At 32.2% G+C, this 27,834-nt stretch overlaps 13 protein-coding genes across 13 annotated transcripts; 6 read left to right on the forward strand and 7 right to left on the reverse strand.

The window, feature by feature from the left end:
* Positions 1–2,658: 2,658 nt before the first annotated feature.
* PPL_05682 (WD40 repeat-containing protein) lies at positions 2,659–6,512 on the forward strand (the record flags this gene model as incomplete). The annotated part of the gene is made up of 7 exons (XM_020576556.1): positions 2,659–2,725; positions 3,043–3,305; positions 3,388–4,419; positions 4,479–4,729; positions 4,799–5,009; positions 5,079–5,924; positions 6,138–6,512. The coding sequence occupies 7 exons, from the start codon at positions 2,659–2,661 to the stop codon at positions 6,510–6,512; spliced, it is 3,045 nt and encodes a 1,014-aa protein (XP_020433805.1).
* Positions 6,513–6,581: 69 nt separating this feature from the next.
* Positions 6,582–8,595, reverse strand: PPL_05683 (uncharacterized protein; the record flags this gene model as incomplete). The annotated part of the gene is made up of 3 exons (XM_020576557.1): positions 6,582–7,159; positions 7,738–8,269; positions 8,356–8,595. The coding sequence occupies 3 exons, from the start codon at positions 8,593–8,595 to the stop codon at positions 6,582–6,584; spliced, it is 1,350 nt and encodes a 449-aa protein (XP_020433806.1).
* Positions 8,596–8,760: 165 nt separating this feature from the next.
* PPL_05684 (uncharacterized protein) lies at positions 8,761–10,226 on the reverse strand (the record flags this gene model as incomplete). The annotated part of the gene is made up of 2 exons (XM_020576558.1): positions 8,761–9,829; positions 10,207–10,226. The coding sequence occupies 2 exons, from the start codon at positions 10,224–10,226 to the stop codon at positions 8,761–8,763; spliced, it is 1,089 nt and encodes a 362-aa protein (XP_020433807.1).
* Positions 10,227–11,529: 1,303 nt separating this feature from the next.
* On the forward strand, positions 11,530–12,022 carry PPL_05685 (CAP domain-containing protein; the record flags this gene model as incomplete). Its single annotated transcript, XM_020576559.1, has 2 exons — positions 11,530–11,796; positions 11,882–12,022. 2 exons carry the CDS (start codon positions 11,530–11,532, stop codon positions 12,020–12,022), a joined length of 408 nt encoding a protein of 135 aa, XP_020433808.1.
* A 249-nt stretch (positions 12,023–12,271) lies between these two features.
* Positions 12,272–12,797, reverse strand: PPL_05686 (repC-binding protein A; the record flags this gene model as incomplete). The annotated part of the gene is made up of 3 exons (XM_020576560.1): positions 12,272–12,391; positions 12,459–12,620; positions 12,705–12,797. The coding sequence occupies 3 exons, from the start codon at positions 12,795–12,797 to the stop codon at positions 12,272–12,274; spliced, it is 375 nt and encodes a 124-aa protein (XP_020433809.1).
* Positions 12,798–13,005: 208 nt separating this feature from the next.
* rcbA (repC-binding protein A) lies at positions 13,006–14,398 on the reverse strand (the record flags this gene model as incomplete). The annotated part of the gene is made up of 5 exons (XM_020576561.1): positions 13,006–13,037; positions 13,313–13,373; positions 13,459–13,809; positions 13,965–14,117; positions 14,333–14,398. The coding sequence occupies 5 exons, from the start codon at positions 14,396–14,398 to the stop codon at positions 13,006–13,008; spliced, it is 663 nt and encodes a 220-aa protein (XP_020433810.1).
* A 589-nt stretch (positions 14,399–14,987) lies between these two features.
* Positions 14,988–15,902, forward strand: PPL_05688 (uncharacterized protein; the record flags this gene model as incomplete). Its single annotated transcript, XM_020576562.1, has 2 exons — positions 14,988–15,288; positions 15,370–15,902. 2 exons carry the CDS (start codon positions 14,988–14,990, stop codon positions 15,900–15,902), a joined length of 834 nt encoding a protein of 277 aa, XP_020433811.1.
* A 103-nt stretch (positions 15,903–16,005) lies between these two features.
* On the reverse strand, positions 16,006–17,179 carry tsfm (translation elongation factor Ts; the record flags this gene model as incomplete). Its single annotated transcript, XM_020576563.1, has 2 exons — positions 16,006–17,039; positions 17,149–17,179. The coding sequence occupies 2 exons, from the start codon at positions 17,177–17,179 to the stop codon at positions 16,006–16,008; spliced, it is 1,065 nt and encodes a 354-aa protein (XP_020433812.1).
* A 182-nt stretch (positions 17,180–17,361) lies between these two features.
* On the forward strand, positions 17,362–18,755 carry PPL_05690 (tetratricopeptide repeat protein; the record flags this gene model as incomplete). The annotated part of the gene is made up of 2 exons (XM_020576564.1): positions 17,362–18,088; positions 18,172–18,755. The coding sequence occupies 2 exons, from the start codon at positions 17,362–17,364 to the stop codon at positions 18,753–18,755; spliced, it is 1,311 nt and encodes a 436-aa protein (XP_020433813.1).
* A 158-nt stretch (positions 18,756–18,913) lies between these two features.
* On the reverse strand, positions 18,914–21,040 carry u2af2 (RNA-binding region RNP-1 domain-containing protein; the record flags this gene model as incomplete). The annotated part of the gene is made up of 2 exons (XM_020576565.1): positions 18,914–19,347; positions 19,426–21,040. The coding sequence occupies 2 exons, from the start codon at positions 21,038–21,040 to the stop codon at positions 18,914–18,916; spliced, it is 2,049 nt and encodes a 682-aa protein (XP_020433814.1).
* A 726-nt stretch (positions 21,041–21,766) lies between these two features.
* Positions 21,767–22,682, forward strand: PPL_05692 (uncharacterized protein; the record flags this gene model as incomplete). The annotated part of the gene is made up of 2 exons (XM_020576566.1): positions 21,767–22,553; positions 22,675–22,682. 2 exons carry the CDS (start codon positions 21,767–21,769, stop codon positions 22,680–22,682), a joined length of 795 nt encoding a protein of 264 aa, XP_020433815.1.
* A 233-nt stretch (positions 22,683–22,915) lies between these two features.
* On the reverse strand, positions 22,916–23,431 carry PPL_05693 (uncharacterized protein; the record flags this gene model as incomplete). Its single annotated transcript, XM_020576567.1, has 1 exon — positions 22,916–23,431. One exon carries the CDS (start codon positions 23,429–23,431, stop codon positions 22,916–22,918), a length of 516 nt encoding a protein of 171 aa, XP_020433816.1.
* Positions 23,432–25,526: 2,095 nt separating this feature from the next.
* On the forward strand, positions 25,527–27,727 carry dcd2A (neutral/alkaline nonlysosomal ceramidase family protein; the record flags this gene model as incomplete). Its single annotated transcript, XM_020576568.1, has 2 exons — positions 25,527–26,089; positions 26,155–27,727. The coding sequence occupies 2 exons, from the start codon at positions 25,527–25,529 to the stop codon at positions 27,725–27,727; spliced, it is 2,136 nt and encodes a 711-aa protein (XP_020433817.1).
* Positions 27,728–27,834: the final 107 nt, after the last annotated feature.

The raw sequence follows: 27,834 nt of genomic DNA on the forward strand, positions 1-27,834 counted from the left end.
CAAGGAAGCACACCCTTTCCCTTTTATCTTTTATTTTTTAATTAATATAGTTTTTATTTTTATTTTTTATATTTATTTTGTTTAAAATTGATAGATTGATTAATTGATTGATTGATTTAACACAAACTAATCAGATTCATCAATATCAAACAAAAACAATAAATTGGTACTAGGTAATGAGTGACCATTACCTTTGACACTAGTAACAGGTTTAACTTCGCTGTTTGATGAAGGTTCCAATACAGATTGCTCTGTATTGTGTGAAACTTTTGTTTATAGTGTTATAGCATTGATACGCTCTCTAAACGGTCATTGTGCACCAAACTAAACCACTTGACATAGAAATCACACTGAGGAATTCAAAAAAAAATGTTAATTGACAAAGTAAACGCTTTTTATTCATTTCCTTTTTTCTAAAAAAAAAAATAAAAAATAAAGATTCAATTTTTACAGAACGTTACCTATTTTTTAGAATACCACCATTTTAAATTTTTTATTTTAAAATCTATTAATCAAAGAATTTGATCAATCGGAAATAGTACCAAAACTATTAATTGGTCCCACAATTATTATTCTTTCATGTTGCTAAGCACAATTGGTACAGTAATTTTAGTTTTAATAGTTCAATTAGTTGTTGCTAGGGAAATGAAAAATACTTTTGTTCTTGCAAGTGTGATACCAATTAAACATTATAAGAATCTTCATTTTTTACAAATAGTTCTTAAAAGTTTGATGTTTAAACTTCATATTTCTAAGATTTAAATCATCTTGGATTCATTTTTAATGAAAATTGTAAAAAAGGAATTTCAAAAAATTGGTCAATATTTCATCGATCTAGGAATTTGAACCATTACGGAGTGGGTTTAGGGGTTATAACTAAAGTCAATGCAATGGTGACCATTCGGCATTATAAAAAAAAAAAAAAATACAAAAAATTAAAAAAGTAACAAAAAAAAAAAAAAACTAAAAAAATTAATTTGAACTTTAAGTTTTAAAAAACTTTTTTTAAACAAAAGAAATTAAAAAAATAATAATTATATATATATATGTAGATAAAAACTATAGATTTAAAGTAGATAGGATAATTATTATTGTTTATTGACAGGTAAGCGAGATATATTGGGTTAATTGATTTGGAATTTATCAAATTATAGACAAACTCTTCTTGTTAGAGTCTCATGAATTACTATAGGAAATAATCTGTCGATCTTAGTAAACAAATCTCCATTTTCGAGAACATTGCTTATTTTTTGTTTCTTTGACTCCACTTTATCACAAATCAATAGAATTGTAAACATAATTCACCATTTACACATCCATTTCATTAAAATGTAATAATTTTGTAATATCATTGAAACACATATTTTTTTTTGTATAAGTGGTGTGTGTTTGTTGTGTTATTCATCTCTAAAATATGTGTGTTTTTGTGAACTGTTGATTTTAACAACATACATCAAAATTAAATAAATAGAAAGCTAATGAAATAATACTATAGTATAGATTTTATCAATAGAAAAAGGTAATTTCATATTAATGTAATCATCATTTAATTAATAAAGGCAAAAAAAGCGTTTGTGTTGTCATCATTGTCCAGTATTCTTATCATTTTTTTATTTTAGTTTGCAAAGGGGCAACAAGAATTTCTCTCATTTTTGTGAAGATTTTTATTTTTGGTTTTTTTTTTTTTTTTGTTTCCATCGTTGTTTTTCAAATTTCTCGCAGTGTGTAGAGAACAAACAAAAAAGGGTGTCTCTTCATCTCTGGTTGGTCAACAAACAACAACAACAAAAAGCACAACCAACAACTAATAATCACATTGATGACCACCAACTACTACTCAAATTTTCAAAAAGAGAAAAAGAGTTCTTTTTGAAAGCTGAATCATATAATTTACTATAATTCAATGTTTTTCTGGTTTTAGTCAATCAACAAATAAAATTATCTTTACAGATCAAGGTCTGGTCGCGACAACTCTTCTTGTTGACCAACAAATCATACCAAATTTGAAACCAAACAATATTTAAGAAACTAGTAGTATTTTTAAATCAAATCCACTATTCTTTTTACTTTACTCATTCATTAATTTTTTTTTTTAATAGCAATTATAATAATATTCCACACAACACAGTTATTTTTTTAATATTTAAAAAGAAACAAGTATACTTATATATTATTTTTATAACAAATTTGTGAGTAACCAATAACAATGAAAGGATATCCTGGATATTTTTGTTTTTTTTTTCTTTGGCTGTTGCAATGTGGTTTATTTTCTAAATTCTATACCACACACATTGCACATTGATATTATTTTCTTTTCTGTGTTATGTTTGTTTCTGTGTGTGAAATTGAAATTGGTTATCGTTGTGTGTCTTTTCGAATTACTAAAGTGCTACCTTCTAATTCTTTATCTATTAAATTCTCAAAGAACTTCTCACTGAAAATAGAACGAATTAAATCAAAACAAACAAAATTAAAATTATAATTATTACCAAAAGACATACAACAACAATATGTTTCGAAACCATTTTTCTATTGTTGTTGTTATTTTGTTAGTTCATTGGATCATTTGTGTAAGGAAAATAAATAGATAATCAACTTAGTTAAAAAGTTAATAGAGATAAATAGATTAAATCTATAGAGTAGATATAGATAATTATAATGCATTTTAATAATATAGTAAATCAAATGGATTATCAATCTGTTTCTGATTTAAAAAAATTGATTGGTATTACACATTTTTATTTTCTACATTTCCCCAACTTCCCCGCCCAACTTTTTTTTTTTTTTACCTTTTAATTTCCCCACGTAGCTTATACTTATATAGTTTAGGTGATTGTGTGTGTTGTGTTTTGAATGGGGTGTGAGATGGTGAAGTTGTATAATAATAACTCTATTGTATATATATATATATATATATATATATTTTAATTATTTTTTGTGCATTAAATTTTAAGAAAGATGTTATCAAATTACTAATATTTAATTTTTAATTTCCTAAATTACTTTCTTTTTTAAATCTTTAATAATTAGTATCTATTATAGAAAAACTAAATGCAATGCAATATGTAAATGGACTTGATGTAGCTCAAGACACTATAAATGAGCTACACTATATAGCATTTTCACCTTCTATAAAATGGGACTTGATTATGGAGACACCGGACATCATCCTCTATTCAGCAGAGGATGAGCTTGGAACTTTGCAATACAAGAATATCGGCGAGTTTAATTGCAGTGCCGAGAACATCTGGAATATTATATATAGATCTCAACTTCAAGAGGAATGGGATGACTTTTGTTTAAAAGTAAGTTGTAAATATATAATTGATCGATAGTTGATGGAAACAAGACAATTTACATGGTTTTTTTAATTTTAAAATTGATCAGGCGAAAATATTGGAAGAATTGGATGGATTAAATTTCATTGAGTTTAGTGTTATGGCATCTCCACTCGGAGGAGTTCCAAGATATTTCTGTTTGTTCAAATCGTGTGCAATTGATCTTGAGAATCGAAAGTATACATTGACCTTTCGTTCGATCGATCATGAAAATGCTGACCAAGAAATCAATTGTATCGATGGTAATGCTTTCTTTACTGAGATTGGAACTTGTGGCTGGGTTATCGAAGAGATTGGTCAGAATCGTTCAAAAGTAACCTACATCACACAGATCTCAGAGAGTGCTTTGGTACCACTCGTACCAAAAGACTCTTTTCCACACTTTAAGCAACTCTACAAGCAGTCAGGAATGCACACTATCTATAAGCTTGTCTCACTGAAGCGTTATGTGAATGCCTTGAACGATCAACAAATGTCTTCGCTTCACCGTTACAGATTTGGCTTCTCACAGGAATCACTCGAGATATTCAAAGCGGTATGCGAAACAATCGAGCAAGTAGAGTTGACAGAGTGGCATCTCTTTAGAAAGCAACGTGATATTGAATTCTATTATCGTGATAGCGATGCCAAGGTAAAAGACAAGCTAACTGAGAATCCAGAGGATAGCTGTTTCGACATGATCACCACTGGATTCATGAGCTGCATGAATTGCACTACTCCCGATATTGTACAATCGTTTGTGTTATCGTACAACACTCATCTAATCGATACATGGACTTATTACTGTGAGACTGTCAACCGAATCAACGATAGTACCTCTGTTATTGAGGTCAGATTTAGATCAGTACTTACACCAAACACAGAGATAAGCCATTTCTTGTTGAAACAAGTACTGAACTTACCACTAAACATCACATTCATTGGTTTCAAATCATTGGATGTTCCACACAACTCTCGAAATCTCTGGTATTCTCCATCCGGATTCTATATATTCCCGATTGAAAATGGATGTTGTATTAGACATCTCTCTCACTTTACAACTGTATTACCAGCATCACTTAAATCAATACCTCAGAAAAAAGTAACAACTTTATTTTAAATTCAAACGTTAATCCATTACTAACCTATCCTATCTTTAAGATTTTACTTTCAATATCAGAAAGATACACTGTAACGATGCAGTCAATGAGGAATCAAATTATTAAACATTCAATGAGCGAAGTAAATTTGAAAGCTATTCAAAACTATCAACCTCTATCAAACTGTGCTAGTTGGACAGATTTCAAAGATAAGAGCATAGATGAAGTTTTGGATTTATTTTTTAACCTGGCACTTAATGAAATGGATAAAGAGGCAGATGCTATCAATGCAAATAAATATTTAGATATCTGGTATGTATATTTTACTAATCAATACAAATCCATATCCACAATTTATATTAACTATTCAAATGATTATAGGAAATGCGATCTAAATTACAATACAAATATATTAAGAAAAGAATTGGGTGCACCAAACAAGAAACTTTTGATGGACAGCAGGCAACAACAACAACAACCACAACCCCAACAACAACCCCAACAACAACAACAACCAAAAAGAAAATATCACGAGATCATCGAAAAACCATCAATCATGTCTGTCAATCCAAAGTTTTGTTTCACAAAACCAGTATGTTATACTGATCATACTATTATTAAAATCATTATTACTTATTTCTTTTTTTTTTAATATCAATAGAATGTCAAAAATCAGAATAAATCATCAATTTCACCAGCACCTTTTACCAATGATTGGGATCAATATATTAAACGTCGTCCTTTTCTGTTGTTGGTTTCAAATAAACGTAGCTTTAATTCACACTCAAAGATGCCAAGATACAATGCCACCTTCCATTCAAACTCACTATTTGATCAACTACCAGAAGAGATTGTAGAGCTCATTTTTTCACACTTGGATGCAAGAGACTTGACAAAACTCTCAATGACCTGTACAACATTCCATAGTGCCGCCAACAACAACTTCTTGTGGAAATCACTATTTGAATCAAAGTATAAATCAGTAAACCTAATCAACCAAAATAACAGAGATCAAAATAATAATAATAATAATAATAATAATGAAAATGATGGAAATCATGTGCTTCGAAATGAAAGTAGAATTACAGAAATCGAGAGTGAAACCAACGATTCTCAATCCAATGATAGCTCTGAAAATTGGAGAAACATGTATATCTCTCAGGAATGCGTGCAGAACAATTGGCGTAAAGGAAGGGCTAAGACTGGATTCCTTCGCGGTCATAAAGCCAAGATTACTTGTCTACAGCTTGGTCCAGAGATGGCTGTTACTGGCTCTAGAGACAAGGAGCTCCGTATCTGGAGTCTGGGCACCAAGCTTTGCGATGTCGTGTTGAAACCAACAAACTGCAGTGTAGTGTCATTCGAAAACGACAATCTCTCAAAGACCAACAGCCAACTGTTTCCCTATTGCATCGAGAAGAATCCTGTGATTCGAATTGGATTCTCCAATGGCTTGATCTACCATTACAATATGGCCACCAAACAAATAGTTTCACAACAAAGATATGTTTATCTGGCCGATGGTTTCATTTTTGACCACGAGAAAGTATACATATGGGAGAGCAACAGTATTCAGATATGGGATAGCACCACTAACCAAAGAACAAACAACCTGCTGAATGACAGAACTAAAGTCCACCAGGTTCGACTTGGATCCAACTCTACTATCTACTCGTGTTGCTCAGATAAAACACTCAAACTCTGGGATCTGTCAGTGAAGCAAGATGCTCCGGCAATCGTTCTTCACGGACACACGGCAGCTGTCAATTGCCTCGACTTTTGTGGTAGCAACTACATTTTCACTGGATCCAACGATAAGACAATGAGAATGTGGGACTTGCGTAATCCAACAGCTTCATTGCAAATAATTAAATCACATAAATCGCATTTGCGATCAATCAAACTAGTCAACAACAAAAGACTACTCTCAGCCGACGAACACTCCATTCACATTTGGGAATTAGAAAACCATATTCCCAATCACACAAGTGTACTAGACAACTATCAAGTTAGTTTATCAGCACTTTCATCCGACGAAGAATCTGTATTAGCTGGATTCAACGATGGAACAGTAAAGTTTTATGATTTTACTTGACCAAACACACAAACAATAAACTACTATACAAGTATAAATTTTATTAAAATTAAAACTCTTTCGACAATTTTAATGTTTTATTGATGATTTGTTGAATATAATATATTGAATGATTAAACAAAGTGTAAATCCAATGATAAATTGTTTGTAGTTTGATAATGATCTTAAGATTTGGTAAAACCTATTGCTTGACGCACTAAAAATGTATTCAAATGTGCTTGACAGTTTGCTTTGGATTGTTTTGCCCTCACTATCGATTGAGATGTTGTCGCTACTCTGTTGCTCTTCTCCATCACTTAATTCTAATTTTGATATTCGATGAGCTATTTTTGATTCATCCTTTGAATTAAATGTCACTGCCAATAAATCGGTATCGCTTGTGAAATCTACTTGAAAAGGTGCTTTCTTTGTTATATTTATCCTATTATCTTGAATATTGTAGCTATATTTGTTATCTGTCGAGTTATTGTGATCAATTCCATTTTTAATGATATTTCTAGACCTACTACTTGTCGGACTTTGATTGATATTACTACTATTAATATTACTACTACTATTACTACTAATAATATTCGAAGAAGACGAATTTGTTATTGTACTATTGATAACTATTACACTATTCCTTATTCTTTCTAGTCTATGAATAACTATAATCTAAAGATCATCAAAAAAAAATTGGTAAGTTTTAACAATAATTTAATCATAAAATAATGTAAACATACAATGATATAGACCATAAATGAAAATATATAATCTGATGCAAAGCGACTCCATATATTAACAACTGTATCGACCAACCTTGTATTTAGACTTTGATATTGATGAATGAGATGGTATACATCTGGATATAAAATAGATAATACTTTGAGAGTCTAAGAGATAGTTATTAAATTAGATAATGATTCTATTATTTAATATAAAATCAAATAGAATATATAAACTTTATACATTACAACTAATAGATAATAAAATAAAGATTCCAATGTTAACACATTTCTCTGGGGATTCTTTAAGATTGATTGTGACTTGTATGATTCGATAATTGATAGAGTAAACTTCAGCAGGAATAGTATGAACAAGCCTACTATCTCTACCTTTTCGGTTGTAATATTTGAAAAATTGTCATTGTTATTTCTTTGATATCTTTGATCGACTGTATATCAGTTTTTAATATTAGTAAGCGCTATTAATCATCGTATATCTATAATCTCTGTATTATAATTACTTTTTAAAAGATTGCCTATTGCAAATACAATAATGATAGTATAGATTGTGAAATTAAAAAAGGTTGTAAGGTTTGATAGTGATGAAACCAGTGAAAATAAAGGTAATTGTCTTGTTGTCTTTGTTGTTTTTGCAGAGTATGGTGCTGTGGAGTATGATTTTGAGTATTGAGATGATACCGGTAGGTATTGATTGTTGTATTGAGTCGATACAATATATCGATTGATTCTACTGATTTCGCTTGAAACAAGGAATTCACATTGTTCACAAAGCTTGAACTGCTTCTCTCTGTCATCTTGGTAGTTACGAAACAATCGATTGTCATCGCTAACAGGGTCAAACATCTGTAAGTCGTTATTCTTGGTTTGCAAATTAAACTGACACTTTGTACATAATATTATATTATCGACTTTTGAATTTATACCTATTCTATTGCTGCTGCTACTATTATTATTATTGCTACTATTCTTTTGAAGCTCATGATTTAAAAGATCTAAATGTTGATTCTTAAACATTGCATTATAACCTCCATCCTAATTGTTTTCAAAAAAAAAAAAAGAAGAAAAGAAGAATTAGTTTAGTTTTATATTAGATTGATGTTTTATGCTTATATAACTACTTTATTGAAACCATTATATTGTTCACATGTTGTACAAGTCCATTCGTTTCTATAGTTCAAAGGTATTTTATTGTATGATAAACAGAAATGACATCTTATATCGACCAATCTAAAGGGATCGATTAGATTCAGAATCAATGGTTTTAGTATCCACACTGCGAAAACTAAGACTATCAATGTAATCTCTACCAATACTATATTATCTTTAGCTCTCTCAACTAAAGTTTGATAATTTTCCATTCATTTAATAATAAATAAAATAAAAAAGAACTTAAAATAAATAAATAAAAATTAATGAAAAAAAATGACACTTTTTCTTCTTGTTTTTTTAAATGGTAACAAATGGTCCAATTTTTTTTATATATTTTATTTCGATTTTTTTATTTATATATATTATATTTTAAGTTATAGATCTAAATATATGAATCTTTTCATTCTTTGTCTAAACTCTGAGAAATCTTGTGAAGTGACACCGAATTTTTCCAATAGTTGCTCCAACCACTTTTCTTCGTATTGAATGATCGATAAAATGAGATTGCGCGCTCCATGACCGATTTGTATCCAATACAAAAACCAGGTGACATCATTTTCGATTGATGCTGCGTAGAGATTCCTAAACAGGTTTTCTATATATATTCTGTTTTCACTGATTAACGGTTTCAATTCTCTCGGTCTGGTAAGACGACCATTTGAAAAAATAAGCTCAGTCTCATCTGTGCCAATCGATTGTACTCGTTCTGGCATTGGAATTATTTCTATAGGTTTCCTGGATCCTGAATCGAACAATGGTTTTCCAATCTCCAGATAATCGATAATTCCAAACTCTGGGTTCATCATACTGGTTCTTAATCTTTCCAGTATATCATGACATACAGGAGTGAGACGGGGAGTTGTTGGTGCTTGATATGGATGTGTATGTTGTTGTTGTTGATGTGAGATGACGGGTTGAGTTATGCCAATAGGATAAGAGGGTTGATGTGAAATTGGAAATGGATGTTGAGGAAGTTGAGGATGTTGTGGAAGTTGAGGATGTTGTTGGATGATAGGTGGACTTTGAGTGCGGGAGGGTGGAGAATTTGTTATTTGATATTGAAAAGCTGGATTTTGACTCTGTCTTGGTGTTAAATAGTTTGTCGGTTCATTTATATTGCTATTTGTACTTGTAGTTGTTGTCGTTGTTGTAGTTGTTGTTCTTGGTGTTCTTGGTGATGATGTTGTTCTTGGAGTTCTTGGAGTTCTTGGTGATGATATTGTTGTAGGTATTGGAATGTTATCAATAGTATCAATGGTGGTGGGTAAGGGTGTAGGAAGTAATCTCGGTGGTGTTTTATCCAACAATGATTTGAATTTATTCTTGTCTGTATAATTTTCTTGATCTTCATCATCAGTCGGTTGTGTTCTCTGAGAGTTTGGTGGTTTTAGCTGTGACTTTTTTGTATAAGGTTTATTTGGTTGTCTTTTCATTCTCTCTTTTCTGAAAAAATAAATAAAATAGAATAAATAACAATATATATGTGTGTGAATCTTTTGATCTGTTGGCTGTGAAAAAGAATATTTATACAATGATTCGATTTATATTATATTATTTGTAGAGTAACATGAAAGATCTAACTTTGAAGTAATTATATATACAATATAATTATATAATTATATAAAAAACTAGGTGTATATTCCAAGTTGTTATCCTAACAAACTTAGTTTGTTAGTTTGATGAAAATAAAAAGTTTAGATTTATGAAGTTGAAATCACCATAAACTAAGAAAGCTCACACAAGTGTGACTGTGCACCCCAAAGAACCTACTAATAAGGTAGCTTCTCAGCATGTAAAATCCTATTTGTTGATAAATTCACATGTGTGGGGTAGTTGTCATTTATTAGTATTATTAATTGTGGCATCTCAAAAATAAAGTTGCTGTTGTTAAAATAAAAAAAAATGACAAGCAAAGAAAACAAAAAAAAAACTTGTGATGTTCTAATTAGACCAAGAAATGGACACCCTCAAAGTGTTAGTCCAAACCAAATTTTGATGTATGTTTGAGCGCCATGCATCTTTTTATTAACAAAAAAAAATATCAACCAAACCAAACAAATCCATCACTCTCACTCTATGTGATAATTTCAAATTTCAATACATCTATTAAATGGATGCCCACAGCCGGCTCCAGTCTTCAATTTATTAAAAGATGATTTAAATAATTAATCGAAAGATAGGTGATGTTATTCTTGGGGTGATCATGATCTCAGATTTTTAGCTACCTTTTGGCTATAGAGTATAGCTCTGTTTTTAGTTTTTTCATTCCCTTTGTTTTTTTTTTCTTTTTAATAATAAACAAAAAGTTTGTTTTTTTTTTCAAAGTGGTAGAAACTAATCGCTTTCTTTTTACGTGATTTCAAGGGTTTGTCGAACCACACACCACTTTCCAATGAGAATGTCAGATAGTTCTACTGCCACCTGCTGCTTTTTATCTAAAAAACTTTTGGTTTTTTTTTTTCAGTTTTTCTTTTTATTTATTTATTGCAAGATTCAAAAAGATCAGTTTTTTTTTTTGTAAAATTTTGCCTGCAAAAATAATAAAAATTATCTTACATGGCGGTGGTTTCACACCATAATTCGTCTACAATTTAAATTTATATTCACTTCAGGGGTTCGATCAAATTTCAAAAAATCTAAGTCTTTTTGTTGTTTTTTTTGATTCAACCATTCCAAACTTTCTCAACAAGTTACCATATTGGGAATATTTTCCTTTTTTCTTTGTGTCTCACGTCATTTCAAGTCTTTTTATTTTTTTTTTATATTTAGACTTTTTTTTACCCTCATAATTACAAATCAGATAATAAACTGACCAAGGTTCTATCCATCTGGAATTTTCTTAAAATTGATCTTCACAATGAAATATCACAAAAAATAAATAAATTAGAACATATTGAAAAAAAATATCAATAACTTATCTCAATTCTGTACATATAATGAATAAAGAAATAAAAACAAGTAATGTAATTTATTACTACTTTTTAGATCAAAGAAAGTACGATGCACCAGTTTTTTGCTATTTGAATTGTTTTTTGTTATTTGAAAAACTTTAAAAAAAAAAAAAAAAAAAACCATGTTTATCCACCACCAATTTCAAAAGATTAGAATGAACTCTATTGATTGATTTTAAAGTTAAAAATAATATGTATTCTGGTGTAATAAATTTTGAAGAGATAGGAAAAAAGACTCTTGAATTGACAAATGTCCAAAGAAGAGCGAAAGGTTTGAAAGACCTTCAATGGGATTCAGATTTGTACAAGATTGCGGAATCTCATTCAAAACAGATGGCTGACGGAACTGTTCAATTTGGCCACCAAGGAATCAATGATAGATTCAAAAAGATTCCATTCCCAACCACCGTAAACACAGAGAATGTTGCATATCATGATTATCGACGTGACCCTGCTGAAGTAAGTATAATTCAATCGACAATTACCCTATCCTATCATATAACCACAAATAATCTAATCATTTTTAAAATCAACTCACACAAAGATGGCTTTGAAGATTTGGATTAATACAGAGGGCAATTTGAGAAATATGTTAGGACCATATACACATGCAGGTGTTGGTGTTGCAAAGAGCAACAAAGGAGAATACTTTTTTACACAATTAATAAGTTGCAAGTCACCATAAACCAAGCTTGTTTAGACACTTGCTAGCCCATAAGTTTGTATTATAAATAAATATATGTGTTGTTGTAATAATAAAAGAAATGTAAAGAATAATATTATCACTATCTAAGATTGAATCACTATTTTATTACATTTTAAAACGGAATGATAGAGAGTTTCTTTTTAGGTTATTGATGTTGAGATGATTTAGTAGTCTTTTTTTTGTTCTTTTTTGATTTTTTTGGTTTTCATTATAATAATTGTAACTTAATTAATTATCTGGGTCATCAGCACGTTCAAATAGATAGGAGGCAGTAAGTTGTTCATCTTTATCACATGCAAAATAGGCTTCGACAACCTCAGCCTTTTCAAGACCAGTAAGTAGTATCAGCTAAACAACAACGTTGTTGAAATGTTAGTCATGATAATGTTATGTAGTTAAAAATAAATAAACTTACTCTTTCGATGGCTTCTCTTTCCTCTTGTGAAACTTGAATGGCAACTTGTTGTGGCTCTTGGAAGAGACGGAGGAATTCTTGTGGGTTCTCTGTGATTTGTCTGACCAAACCTGGATTGGTCTGGCTGAATTGTTGCAAAAGCTCTGGAATTACAGCTGGATTCTAAAGAATTAAATAAAAAAAATGATTAGCACATCAATTGTTAATTAAGCAGACTCCAAGTTGTTCAACATTAATAATAGATACTCTTTGGATAGTTTCACGAAGCATTGGGAAGTGTGGGTTGTTTCTAAGAGCCTCGAAAATGTTTGGTTCACCAGTACCTTCAGCTTCAGCCATCATTTCATCGTCGTATTCATCGTCGAAATCCACATGATTGAAATAAGTTTAAGGTAGTCAGTATGTTACATTGATTGATTGGTTGGGAAAATGTAGGAAGTAGGTAGTAGTTTGATTGATTAAGTTTGATTGGTAGGTAGTAGGTAGTAGGTAGTTTCATTCAATTTTAATTTGTAAGTAGAAAAAAAAAGGAAAGAAAATAAGAAATTTAGCAAAACTTGGTCATATCATTTATCAACTCTATTAAAAAAAGTTATATCAAAGACCAACAAAACTCTGGAGCACACTAAAAATAATAATTCACTATTGATCTATCGCATCATCGCAGGTAAATTACAAAAAAAAATTGAGCAAATACTGTCTTCATTGTCGCAAGTATCATTTAAATATAAGATCGTCTTTTTTTTTTTGTTTTTCTTCTTTAAAAAAATCATCTTCTAACCAATCAAAGTAAAATAAAAAAGGATAATAATAATAATAACATGTGGTGATTGGTGATGGAGTTAATAATTTACCTTGTTGTTCACCAATATCTTCATCTTCTTCGTCATCAGCAGAGGCAGCTGGAACGGAACCCTATTCATTGTTTAAGGTCAAATTACAATTTAGATAGTTAGTTATTGGTTTAATTTTTAACTTGCAAAGAAAATGATAAACTTACGGTTAACAATAACTCTACTGCACGCTCTGGGTTGTTGTAGGAAGCTCTCAAGGCACGGGTAATGTCGTCTCTTGAGAAACCCATATCTTCTATTTGCTTTACAATAAGTTCGTACTCTGGTCCACTAACGAATCCTGTGGAGTCACGTTGTGGTGAGGTGGCGGTGGCTGGTGATGGAGTGGTTGTTGGTGTCGAGGTGGCAGTTGGTGTTGGTGTTGGTTGTATTGGGGTGGTGGTTGGTGCGGCTGGAGTGGCTGCCTGTGGAGTGGAGGTAGTGGTTGTTGAGGATGGTGCTTGTGGAGCGGCAGTTGTTGTTGTTGTTGGTGGTGCTGGTGTAGATTCTTCCTTTGGCTACAAATATCAATAGAGATTAGTTATTATAAGTATTTAAAAGAATGATATTTTTCTTAAAAATTTCTCTTTATCAAATCGATCGATCGATCATTTGATCAATCAATCAATCAAATGGATTGATCATTAAGATAAGAGGAGCAAGTGACAATTACCTTTTTAACCATACAAACAATGAAACCATTCTCGGTGATATTATAAGTTGAAAGTTGGTTATCATTCTCTAAAATTTTACCACTATAAATTAAAGTTTGCCATGTTGGCAGATGTTTATGTTTATCGGCAATCATTTCCTTTAATTGTATAACCTTTATTATGATGATGATCAAAAGTTAGTTTATAAATTACTTTTTATTTTTTTGATCAACTTTGTTATAATAATATTGTGATGACCATCATCTAAATTTAAATCTTTGATTATTCATTAAATTAAATGTTCACTCTTTTTTTTAAATAATTTTCGCTGTCTAATAATTGTTGTGTTGATTTGATTGATTTGATTGATGTGATTAGTTAAAATTACCTTCTCCTCACCGGTGACATCGAATGTATAGACTTCTTTGTTTACGTTTCTAATAGTGACTTTCATCTTTAAAAGTTTTTTCTGTAAATCTTATGATTATGTGTTGTTATTGTAATTTAAATATATATAAAAGGATAAAATGTAAATATTAAAAAAAGAAAAAATAATTGTATTTTTAAAATGTTGAATTCACACTATCAAGAAAAATAAAAATTAAATTAAATTAAACGTTAAGTGGTGAAGTCCCTTTTTTTTTAAAATTATAATTTTTAAAAAAAAATTTTTTATTTTTTAGAATTTATTCATTTTTTTTGGTTAGTTATATATAGTTATTTTCTAATTAGAAATTAATTCCTTGATTTTTCTTTAGAATTTAATTTATTTAGCAATTTTTAAATTATTAATTAAAATGTTAATAAATGAATGAATCTCTCTGAGTCAATCAAGCAACAATTTTAAAACACACAAACCAAACCTTCTTTTTTTTTTTTAAGTTGTATTATTATGTAATCTATTTTTATTTTTCTGATCGAATTATTTTATAATATGATTTTGAATCATTAATGATTGATTATCAATTTGTTTTATTGTATTTATTTTTAAATTAATTTTGTTATATCTTATTTTTTATCTATCTAACCAATAAATAATTAAGATGGATATAAAATCAATAGTTGGACAATTAAAACAACCATATTATATATTGAATTTTAGTATTGTTTTTAGTTTCATCTTACTGCGATGTCTAGGTGTTGTAGAGAGATCATCAAGTGAACGTCTGACAATCTACTATACATTGTTTGCCATTCTTATAAAGACTGTTAAATCTCGTGTCATCAAGAGTGTAGACTTTGTTCTAACATCTGCACTCTTCATTATAAAACTATCGATTCTATATTTATTATATGCAGTTGACAACTATTATCTTTTTATCACTTATTTATTATCTTTTATAGGTATGTATGATTTACTTATTAATTTAATAAACTAATTTGATATTATATCAACACTAATCTAATCTATTTTCATAATTAAAGTTTCATATATTCTTTATTCACAGCCGGTTTATCAAATACCATCTTCTTCAGATTTAAAAGTTACTTATTTCAATCCAATTACACTGTCAAATACATTGTCAAATCATTCAGTAAAAGATGATGGTGATAAGGATGATAATCAATATTTAATAGTTACATTCTTTGCATTATGGTCACCTGTTTGTACATATTTAGCTCCAACATTCATTTCATTGGCTAATAAATATGGAAATGATAGAATTCAATTTGGAAAAGTGGATATTGGTCGTTGGAAACCACTGACTCTGAAGCACAACATCGATGACTCTGTTAAAAGCAATCAGATACCAACTATCATCCTCTTCAAAAATGGTGTAGAACACAAAAGAATACCAACCATCGACAAATCAACTGCTTTCACTCTGAAAGAGAATGAACTGATCGACTATTTCAATCTTGATCAACTTCAAACTGAAACAAAGCAATCAAGGAAAAAACCATCATCAACAAAATCAATAACCTACTCAAAGAGTTCCAAAAATAAAAAAGATTAAATTGGAACACGAACAAAACAAAGCTAACAACTTTCTTATTATTATTATTATTACTATTTATTTTTAAAAACTCTAGTATTATTATAATACTAGTGGTTTTATTTTACTTTGCTTTGTTGATTTTCTCCATAACTTCAGCACCGTAGTTTTCAACTTTCTTTTCCATTCCTTCACCTACTGAATAACGTACAAATGATTTAATGGTGATGTTGGTTTTGAGTTGCTTGGAGATACGTTGAACGGCTGCTTTGACAGTCTCGTTGTCCTCACCGCTGATGTATTTCTGTTCCAAAAGTACTACTTCGTCGTAGAGTGAGTTTGGATGACGCTTGTTGGCGATGGCCTCGTCGAGCAGTACCTTTGGAACGCTCTCGATCGATACGTAGCTTGGTCCGACACCGACGATGTGCACTGCAATGTTTCTGGCGAGTTGGTTGAGTGCTGCGATATCGGGCTGACCACCTTCATACTGGAGTTGAACCAACGATCCCAGACGTCCAAATTGATTGGTTCCACTTGGATCGTGTGCATAACCGGCGACTATGGTATTTGGTTGGTTGGAGGCATCGATTGCGTGTACACGACGCAGACGGATGTTCTCACGCAACTTGGCGACGGTACCGACAATGAGGTCGGCGACAGTCGATCCCGATGCTGGCTGTGGTGCGATTGTGTCTGGCTTGATCTCCGCTAGACTCTGGGCGAGCAGGTTTGATTCGAGAGTGGCACGTGAGATTTGATCGGCCAAAGCACGGAAAGTCTCACCACGCGATACAAAATCGGTCTCACTGTTCATCTCGAGAATGACGGCTTTGCCGTTGTTGACGACGATCGAGATGGTTCCCTCGACGACCGCACGATCAGCGAATTTGTTGGCAGTTGACTTACCCTTCTCGTGTAACCAGCTTGTAGCTTTTTCAATATCATTCTTATTCTGGATGAGTGCTTCCTTGCAATCTTTGAGAGGTGCCGATGTTCTGTTTCTCAACTCTTTGATCAACGGTGCCAAATCCTTAACATCTGTTGAGTAGAATCTATATTGTTGATTTGATTTCATCGAAAACAAAGCTGTTTGATTTACAACTTGATTATTCTTGAATGATAACAATGATCCATTGTTATTTGGTAATCTACACTCTACAAATTTTTCAGAATATTAAAAAAAAACAACAAGTTAATTAACGCTTCTTGATTTTGATTATATAGTTTTATTTATTGATTATTATTATATTATTATTATATTTACTTTGTAGAAGTGATAAAGTTGATCTCATCATCTTTAATATATATATAGTTATATCTGAAAATAGATATCTGATTGATTGATAAAAAAAACAGACGAAATAAGTATGTGTGATCAAAAAAATTTAAGAATTTTTTTTTTTTTTTTTTTAAGCACCTGACACACATTGATGTAATGATTATTAAATAAACTCTATGTTTGTCAAAAATTACAGATATGTTTAGATCAACTTTTTTAAATATAAAAAGATTTAGTTATAGTTATAGTAGTAATTCATTATTAAGAAATAGAGTTACTAATTCAACAAAGTTATTATCGATTCAAAATATAAATATAAACAACAGAAATGATAGCAGTATAATAGGAGAAACACAACTTGCTAGAAATATATTCTTTAGTAGTTATATTTCAAATGTTACAGATTATCAAATTACCAAGGAGGATGAGATGTTCAGTGAGATCGAAGAGAGCAAAACATATGAGCGTAGAGGTAATTTCGTGGCCTCTAGGTCCATTCTTGGTAGATCGTTGGAAATGACAGAGCGAATGATCGGCAAGAAGAATCCGATCACTCTTAATATTCTATTTAGGTTGATCAATTGTGAGATGGCAATCGGTGAGCTGAGTCGTGCACAACAGTTGGCCAATACAGTGTTGGAGAGAGTGGACCTCGCCGATAGTTCAAACGATCGATACACCATTCCAAGTCTCAACAATCTCATACTTTGCAATAAATATCAGGGTAACCTACAATTGGCGGAATCAAATTCCGATAAACTGATTACACTCGCTCGTGACAGAGGCAACCGAGAGTTGGAAATTGGAACACTTCTCAACAAAGCGATCATCCAAGGATTGCAATGCAACGATGAATGTCAAAAGCTCTTTGAAGAAGCAATGATTCTATCCAATAAATATTTGGAACCAACTCATCCACTTAATGGTAAGTTTAGTTTAATATCGGAAAAAAACAAGGATATTATTCTTATATTAATTTTTTATTTTCCTATTTATAATTAATTCCAGAAATTATTTATGGAAATTATGGTAGCTATTGTCATTCAGTGGAAAAGGATGAGATGGCAGAGAGTCTATATAAGAAAGCAATTGAATCGGCTCAATCGAATAATAATCAAAAGGAATTGTCAAACATATTGACAAACTATTCAGAGTTTCTGTTGGATAGTGAACAGCTAGACAGAGCGGAGGAGATGTTAAAGTTGGCATCGGCCAAGGCAGAGGAGGTTTACGGTCGTCAGAGTGCAAAACTTGGAAGTGTTATTTATATCATGGCCAAGTTGTATCGTGCCAAAGGAAATGCTCAATGGGCAGAAGGATTCTTCAATCGTTGTATCACCATCTTTGAAGACCACAAAAATCTTAGCACAATGGCACAGAAAGAGCAAGCACAAAAGGAGAGACAGGAAACTCCACAATACCAAGCAGGTAAGCGTGAAATTGAACTGCGGACCAACAAAGAGGTCGACATTGACTATGGTAACGTTCTATGGGACTTTGCTCAAATGTTAAGAGAAAAAGGTAGAGTACCAGAGGCTGTCAATCTCGAGCAGCGTGCAAGAAAATTAAATGCTTTGGAAGATGATGAATAGATAGATAGATAGAGAGAAAAGATAGATAAATAAATAGAATAAAAAAAAAAAAAGAATGAATAGTAAACTATCATTATTAATATATTATATTGGTATTTATATTTCTATTTAATTATTTTGTTTATTGGTTTATTATTTTTTTGTTTGTTTTGTTTTTGTTAGAATTCCATATCATTGGAACCATTTCTAAATCTTTGATTTTCATTGTTGTCGTTTTCATAAGGATTATTATTATAGTCGTTATATTCATTGCCATTTTCATTTTCATTTGTAGAGTTTTCGTTGTTTCCTTCGATAATATAAAGATCCTCTGGATAAAAAGCGGTGATAATCGTTCTGTAATTATATTTTCTGCCTCCTAGTCCCACCCATGCTTTCTGAGCAGACTCTAACTGACTGAAACAAACAAACACTTTGATTATATCCAATGGGCTATCCTTTGGTCTACTAATAAAAATCGATTCTATCTCTCCAAACTCTTCACATGCATCTTTAGTATCGAGCAATAGATTTTCATAGTTGTTATCGTCTTGAATCTCTTCTTTATCTGTCATATTCAAAAGTTGTACAACTCTAGATGGTTTTGAATTATCTAAAATAGTAAATAGTAATCAAATTAGTTAGTACATGTAGGGAGCGCTATTTAATTCAAGGTATTATTACTACTTACTGTCTGATGATACATTGGATCTTATTGCACCTAAAACTTGTGGTAGTGCAGTTGTTAAATTTAAAAGTGATGAAACCGATGAATCTACTTTTACTTTGCTTGGATTGTTGAGAGATTGGTTGTTGTTGTTATTGTTGTTGTTGTTGGCGATCGCTTCCTTTCCGAGAGATGCTTTCTGTACGAGTAGTGACTTGTCTCCAAATTTGGTTCCGTTGAGTTCTGCGCATGCCTTGTCGGTGTTCTCGGGGTCGAGAAACTCGCAGAATGCAAATCCCTTTGAGATACCGGTCTTTGTGTCCTTGACCAAGTTGAATGCTTTCAGTCTACCGATTGCGCTCAACATCGATTTGATTTGCTCTTCGTTGAGGGTGGGCGGAAGTCCACCAAGGAAAATCTTGTTTTCGCTGTCGGGCACGTTGGTGCTGACAATGGAGAGTCCAGTGGGCATTGGCTCGTTGCTGCCCGATTGGTAATCCTTGGGACGACGTATCTTGAGCGAGTAACCCGACAAACTGATTCCGTCGAGTCCCATGCCCAGTGTCGCTTCCTCACTGGAGCGGAACTCGATGAATGCAAACGACTTGCCAGTTGTGATCTGGCAGAGTAGCACTGGCTGGCCAGGCTTGGTGGTGAGTGCCGCCGCAATAATGGCGGCGTTAAAGAACTCGACGATCTGTGCCTCTGTGACATTGGGTGGAATGTTTCCAACGTACAATCTTCTACTTTGTTTGGCGAGTGCTGCACTTGCCGACTGGACAGACGGCATGTTATTGGCACCGCCCATTCCCATGGCACCACCACCACCACCAGACATAGCCATGTTCATATTATTCATGTGAATACCACCCATTTGTTGCTGGTGTTGTTGATGTTGTTGCTGTTGTTGTAGCTGTTGGTGTTGCTGCTGCTGCTGTTGTTGTTGCTGTTGCTGTTGTGGATTCATGCCCATGGGCATTGGCGCGCCACTATTTTGTTGGCCGGTATGTCCGGCGACGCCACTATACGAAGTCAGTCCCATCATCATCTGTTGTTGATGATGATGTTGAATCGATTGTGGTGGATGTGCTTGTACCTGGTAGTTTGGATGCTGTTGCTGCAGTGCCTGACTTCCATAGACCTGACCGACCGGTGCCACCATATCATTGGGATCGGGTGGTCTGTCCCAAAGTGACGACTTTCTACTTGATGCACTTGGGGTTGTCGCAGCAACACCATTATTGTTATTATTACCATTGTTATTGTTGTTATGTGCAGGTGAAGTTGTTGAGGTTGCAGGTGGACCGTATCCACCACCACCACCACCGCCACCACTCGAAGATCTACTCGAAGGTGATCTACTTCTCTTTCTATCTCTACTATAACGATAACCATCTCTATCTCTATCACCTCTGTCGCTTCTATCACCTCTATCGCTTCTATCACCTCTGTCACCACCTCTATCGCTGCCTCGTCTGTCACGATCGCTTCTGTCACCACCCCTATCGCTTCGATCCCTGTCACCTCTATCTCTATCGCTTCTGTCACCTCTATCCCTATCACTTCGATCTCTGTCTCTATCTCTATCTCTATCACGCTTGTCTCTATCTCTATCTTTATCTTTATCCCTCTCACTCATTCTCTCTCTATTCTATCAAATAAATAAAACCAAACAAAAATAAAACAAACAATTAAAAAAATACTTATGCAAAACCACAATTTTTTGAAAATTTTTAAAAAAAAATCACATTGTCTCCTTATTCACAAAAACTAAACTTAAATATGATTAATGAAAATTCAATAATAATAATATCTTTTTTTATTTTTATTTTTTTATTAATGTATTTTATTATAAATCCCTGTTATAACATATATGGATAAAAAAAAATAAAAATAATTGTATTAAAAATAAAAGATGAAAATAAATATTTAAATATTGAAAATATTTAACGAGATTTATCAATATTTCGATTGCAAATAAAAAAAAGATATTCTTATTCTCTCACTTTTACCAAACAGAACAATTGATTGATTGTTGTGAACAAACAGTGCAGTATTGGGTTTTTTCACTTTTTCTCTTAAAATTCTTAAAAAAATTGGAAAAAAATTTTATTTATAAATAAAAAAACAAACAACTTCACAATATTATTTTAATTATTTTAATTTTTTTTTTCAAACCAAACAGTAATAATAAAATTTAAATCACATAACTAATAACAATCATATATATATAAATTAGTTTTTTTTTAAAAAATAATTAAAATAAAAAAATAAAAATAAAATAAAATAAAAATTCTAGGAAATCAAGATTAATAAATTAAATTAGAGACAACCGATTTACAGTCAAATAAAACTAAAGATAACCATGTTCAACTTATTTAATAAGAAATCGAATAGAAACGAGAATTATAAGAGCGCTGAGAGAGAAGACGATGATTTCGTAATTGTAAATGATGGTGTCACTCAATCTGGATGGGTAGCACTCAACGATGATCATCAATATATTCAACAACAGTATCAGCAATTACAACAACAACAACTTCAACAACAGCAACAGCAACAACAACAACAGCAAGAACAACAACAACAGACCAATTCAAATATATTACCAATCTATCAAATTAAACAACAACAATTGAATTTAGATGAATTAGAAGTACAAAATCAGGATGAACAGCAAGAACAAGAGGAAGTAGTGCAACAAGTAGAACAACTCAGTGAGGAAGATGTTCCAAATATTATTGATTTCAGAGTTGTCAGAGAATCAAATCCGTTGGTCGATTTTGATGTTGTAAATTGTAATAATAATAATAATAGCAACAATAACAATGAATGTGATATAGTTGTTCCAGTTGCTGAGAATTCAATTGGTTCACCAATGATTGTAGAGGACCAAGAGATTGTTCCAACAATCAATACTGAACCAATCTTGATAAAGACCACCGGTAAATCAGAGAATAACTATGCTTCGCCAAGTAACAACATCAAACCATATTTCACAAGAACTACCAACACATCCACCAGCTACACCAACACTTCACCAGTTCCAATCCGTGGAGGTTTCACAAGATCCTCAGTGCCAACCACCAACTACGTTTCCAACACCAATGTCACATCCTATATTTCTACATCAAAGACAACCGGTACCTACTGTAACAGTTTCTAATTGATCACAATCACCAACAAACAATGCGCACCACCAACCTTTTTTCATTTCTAGAAATAACAACAACAATAATAACAAAACATCTATAATAATAATTAATTAATAAGTTGATTAAGATATAATAATCAAATCAAAGCTTATTTTAATTATAATGTTTTGTTTTGTTGATTTCTAAAATATTCCATTGTTTTTTTTTGTAAGAGTTAAGAGTTTTTTCCAGAATTAATTAATTAATTAAAATAAAGTGTTATATATATATATAATTTTTTGTAAATAATAACAATTAAAATGATGATTGATACTTTATTTATATATTTATTTGTTAGTTTTAAATTGATATCTTTGAATTTATGGACCAAGAGAGAAGATAATTTGGCATTGTGCACAACAAAATAATGGTGGGAACGGGGGAATGTACATCTGATGTTTTGCTTGACATTCCTTTGGGTCAATCTTTGGACATTGAACATTAGCACAGTGACTGATGGCATCGTTTTTAGAAGCCATCATTTTTATTGACCGTTTTCCACCTCTATGCTTTTTATGTTTTTTCTCTTTTTTATCCTTATTATCTTTTTTATCTTTATTGTCCTTGTTTTTATCTTTATTGTCTTTGTCTTTATGCTTCTTGTCATCTTTAGGCTTGTTTTCAGCTGGTACTGGTTTGACATCGATTGGATGACCTGCAGTAGAAGTGAATTGAATGACAGGATTGGATGTTGTCATTTGACGAGTTGGAACAATAGCTGGTTCAATATTAGGTCCATATTCGAGGTGTTCAACTTGATCTGTTCCATCTATCGTGTTAAATCCACATAACAACAGACACACTAACAACAAGCATAGTAATAGCTTTTTTTCCATTGATTTTTATTGCAAACAAATAAAAAATACAAAATGCATATTTGAAATGATTCAAAATCAATATTTATTATTACTACATTTATTTATTTAAATATGAAAAGTGTTAAAATCACACAAAAAAAAGCTAAATATTATTTGAAATTACATATAAATATTTGTTGGTAAGACAGTTAACTTTTACAATGACAACATTCACACATCAAAAAATAAAATAAAATTAACATCATTGAAAGAAAATTTGTGTTTTGTAACAGCTGAGAAATTAATTTTAATATGTATATTTGATTGTTTAAATAATATATCTATCTTTTTTAATTTATTTTCTTTAATTAATCTTTTCTTTCTTTTCTTTAATTAATGATGGTGAATTCAATGGTGCTACTGTTGTTGCATACATCGCATTAAACAATTCTATTTTTGGATAACTACAATTAGTGATGTCAACAAAAGGATATTTTGAATTCTACACATTTTGTTGGTAAAGTAAAGTGATCCGACGAATATTATATCTTTCTCTTAATGAACTGAAACGGAGAGACACCCAAACACTACACAACTTTAATATAAAAATCTTGTTAGAAAATATCACAGCGCCAACTTCATGCTATCTGCTGTTGTTGTTACGACGACAACACTGATGGAGCTCTCAAATTTTCTGCTTTTGGTTCATTGGTCTCATTAGAATCTTGAATAATAACAAAATGCGAAATTTAGATATTTTGAATTTTCATAGGCAATTTTGAATTTTGAGAATTTCAAATTGTGGTTTTGAAGGAACAATCACCAATAAGCTGTTTGAAGATTGATATTTATTTTGAAAAATTTTAACAAATTTTGGGGTATTTTGTAATGCCCCATTTGTCGGCACAATCGGATGTTAAAAAAAAAAAAAAAAACTTTTCACTTACAATTCAACAATTTTATTTTAATTTTTTATACAATTTTATTCTTCTTCCACAAATTTCTAGATTACTTTAAAGTTGCAGATTGTAATTTTTCAATTTAAATTAGAAATCGATATATATAATATATATATTTTAAATGTAATTATCTCTTTTTTTTTCCTTCTCCTATCCTATACAATTCAATACTTTTATATCAATCTTTCAAAACACTTTATCCTATAAATATATATCATTATTTTTAAGAATTCTTTATTGCAAACAAACAAATATACAATAACAAACATTCAAACTTTGAAAAATGTAAAGTGATTGATCATCATCACCATCATTTAAAAGTTTCAATATTTATTGAATAATATAATAGTATATGACCTATCTACTGACGTTTTGAATTGATGTCAATGAAATATTTATTGGTGTGATCTATTCAAATAGATGATGGTGATTAGGAGTTTGTTATTGGTGTTAATCAACGACTCTTCTCACCCCAAAACCATGAAAGGAAAAAATCAACTCAAATTTTTGGCTGTTTTTTTTTTTTTTGCAATTTAATTAATTTTTAATTAAGCAAAATATTAACTCCTACAATTTAATTACAAAAAAAACAAAAAAACAAAAAACCAACTTTGTACTGCCTACTTAATCTACAATTACATAAATTACACTTCTCAGTCTCATTTCATAAACACACACACACATCACACATTCCTATTCTCTTAACACACACACACACACATATAAATACACACAGTTCCCATTCAGTCAAAATAATTGATACACATATAAATAGCATAAAACCTCCTATTCTTTAATTTCATATTTTAAACTACTATTCAACAGGTAAATTATACAGATAATCAATTATTATTACAAATTCAACATTCACTTCATTACCATTACCATCATCACCGCCGGATATTTATTTGTTATTGTTAATTCTATTGTGATTGTTTGTTCTATCTAATCTACATAAAAATTCAATCGATAGAAATTAGGAAATAGAAAAAGAATTTTCGATTGTAAACAACAACAACAATAATAATAATAATAAATATATTTACATTTTAAATTATTGATTTTGTTTTTTTTTCCCTAATATAAATAAAAATAATTTACAATTGTCAATTGAAAAACTTAATTAATTAATATACATTTATATATAATTTTATTTTTATCTTATAGATTAAAAGATGAAATATATATTGTTACTTACTGCCCTTCTGGTGGTGGTGAGTTCAGCTGTAAAAATTCAAATCGAAAACAACGTTAGATTGGAGGATAACTCTGATTTCCAAATTGGTACCGGTATCTATGATATTACTGGACCAGCCGCCGAAACAGGTATGATGGGATATGCCATGCCAGGTCAAGTCACCGGTGGTATCCATTTCCGTTTGAGATCACGTGCTTTTGTATTTATAGATTCAAATGGCAACCGTGCCGTCTATGTCAGCACTGACAGTTGTATGATTTTCCAAGCCGTCAAGATTCAAGTCGTCCAATTGCTCGAGGAACACTTTGGACCAAATGTATATAGTCACGAAAATGTTTTGCTCTCTGGTATCCACACTCACAGTGGTCCAGGTGGTTACTCAATGTATGCCCTCTATGGTATCACCACCCTCGGTTTCTACAAGGAAAGTTTCGATGCCATCTGTGAAGGTATCGTCCAATCGATTATCCGTGCTCACAACAACGTCAAGCCAGGTAAAATCACTGCCGAACAAAGTAAATTATATGACTCAAATATCAAGTATGTATTAATAGTAGTTGGAAATCGATCAATTTACTTACCACCAACATGTAATAATTTAATAGTCGTTCACCAACTGCTTATTTGAATAATCCAGCTGAGGAAAGAGCTTTGTATGAGAATGATGTCGATAAGAATATCACTTTGATTAAGATGGTCGATACCAATGGAAGTCCAATTGGTGCTTTGACATTCTTTGCTGTCCATTGTACATCGATGAACAACACCAATCATTTGATTAGTGGTGACAACAAGGGTTACGCTTCATACGCATGGGAGAAGTTGTTCAACAATAACTCATTGCCAGGTACTGGTCCATTCATTGCCGCTTTCGGTCAATCGAACGAAGGTGACGTCTCGCCAAACACACTCGGTGCATTCTGTCCAGATGGTTCAAGATGTTACGCTCCAGACTCGACATGCAACGGTAAGAACGAAGGTTGCAAGGGTATCGGTCCCGGAAAGGATGGTGACATGTTCGAATCCACTCAGATCATCGGTAACAACCAATTTCAAAAGGCTTTGGAGATGTGGGAGACCGCATCCATTCCAGTCCAAGGTTCCGTTCAATACCGTCATACCTGGTTGCCAATGACCAACATCACCGTCTACCCACCATTCACCCCAACTGCCGAGCCAGCTACCACCTGTCGTGCCGCCATGGGTTACTCTTTCGCCGCCGGTACCACCGATGGTCCAGGTGCCTTTGACTTCACCCAAGGTGACAACAACACCAACGGTAACGTCTTCTGGAATTTCATCTCCAAGTTCATCGCCAAGCCAACCGAAGACCAAAAGCAATGTCAAGCACCAAAGCCAATTTTGATCGACGTCGGTCTCACCAAGCCACTCCCATGGACTCCAGATGTTGTCCCAATCCAAATCATCACCATCGGTAACATCGTTTTGTGTGCCGTTCCAGGTGAATTCACCACCATGTCTGGTCGTCGTTTGCGTAACACTGTCTACGAGATTTTGAATGCTCAAGGTAGTGGTATCGAGAACCCAATCGTTTTGGTTGCTGGTCTCTCCAATACCTATTCCGGTTACATCGCCACCTACGAAGAATACGAAGTTCAAAGATACGAAGCTGCCTCAACCATCTTTGGTCCACACACTTTGGGTGCCTACCAACAAGAGTTTGCCAAGCTCGCCACCTCCATCGCCCAAAACAACCAAGTCGAACCAGGACCCTTCCCAAGAAACATGACCGGTCACACCTTCTTCTTCTTGCCACCAGTCGTCTATGACGAAGCCCCAGGTGGAAACTTTGGTGCCATCTACCAAGACGTCGGAACCACATACGCCGTCAACGACACTGTCACCGCTGTCTTTTACGGTGCTAACTTGAGAAACAACTTTATGATTGAGAGCACCTTCTTGTCGGTCGATCTCGAAGTCTCACCAAACCAATGGGAAACCTTGTTCGTCGATGGTTCATGGGAGACCAAGATCTACTGGAAGATGCACGTTCCAGAAATCGCCCAATCACTCATCACCGTCGAATGGACCATTCCACCAACCATTTCCGCAGGTACCTACCGTATTACTCACCAAGGTTATGCCAAGCCATCAATGTTCTCCGATAAGCTCGTTCCATACTCCGGTCAATCAAGTACATTCACTGTCACCGCCTAAACAAAATATATATTATTAAATTAAAAACACAAATTTATTTTAAAATTAATCTTATTATTCCATCCCCATTCCAATCCTTTTTTTTTTGATTTATTTTAAATTATTTC

The sequence above is a fragment of the Heterostelium album genome (genome assembly GCF_000004825.1).
Source record: "Heterostelium album PN500 unplaced genomic scaffold PPL_contig12, whole genome shotgun sequence".
Classification (NCBI taxonomy): domain Eukaryota; phylum Evosea; class Eumycetozoa; order Acytosteliales; family Acytosteliaceae; genus Heterostelium; species Heterostelium album.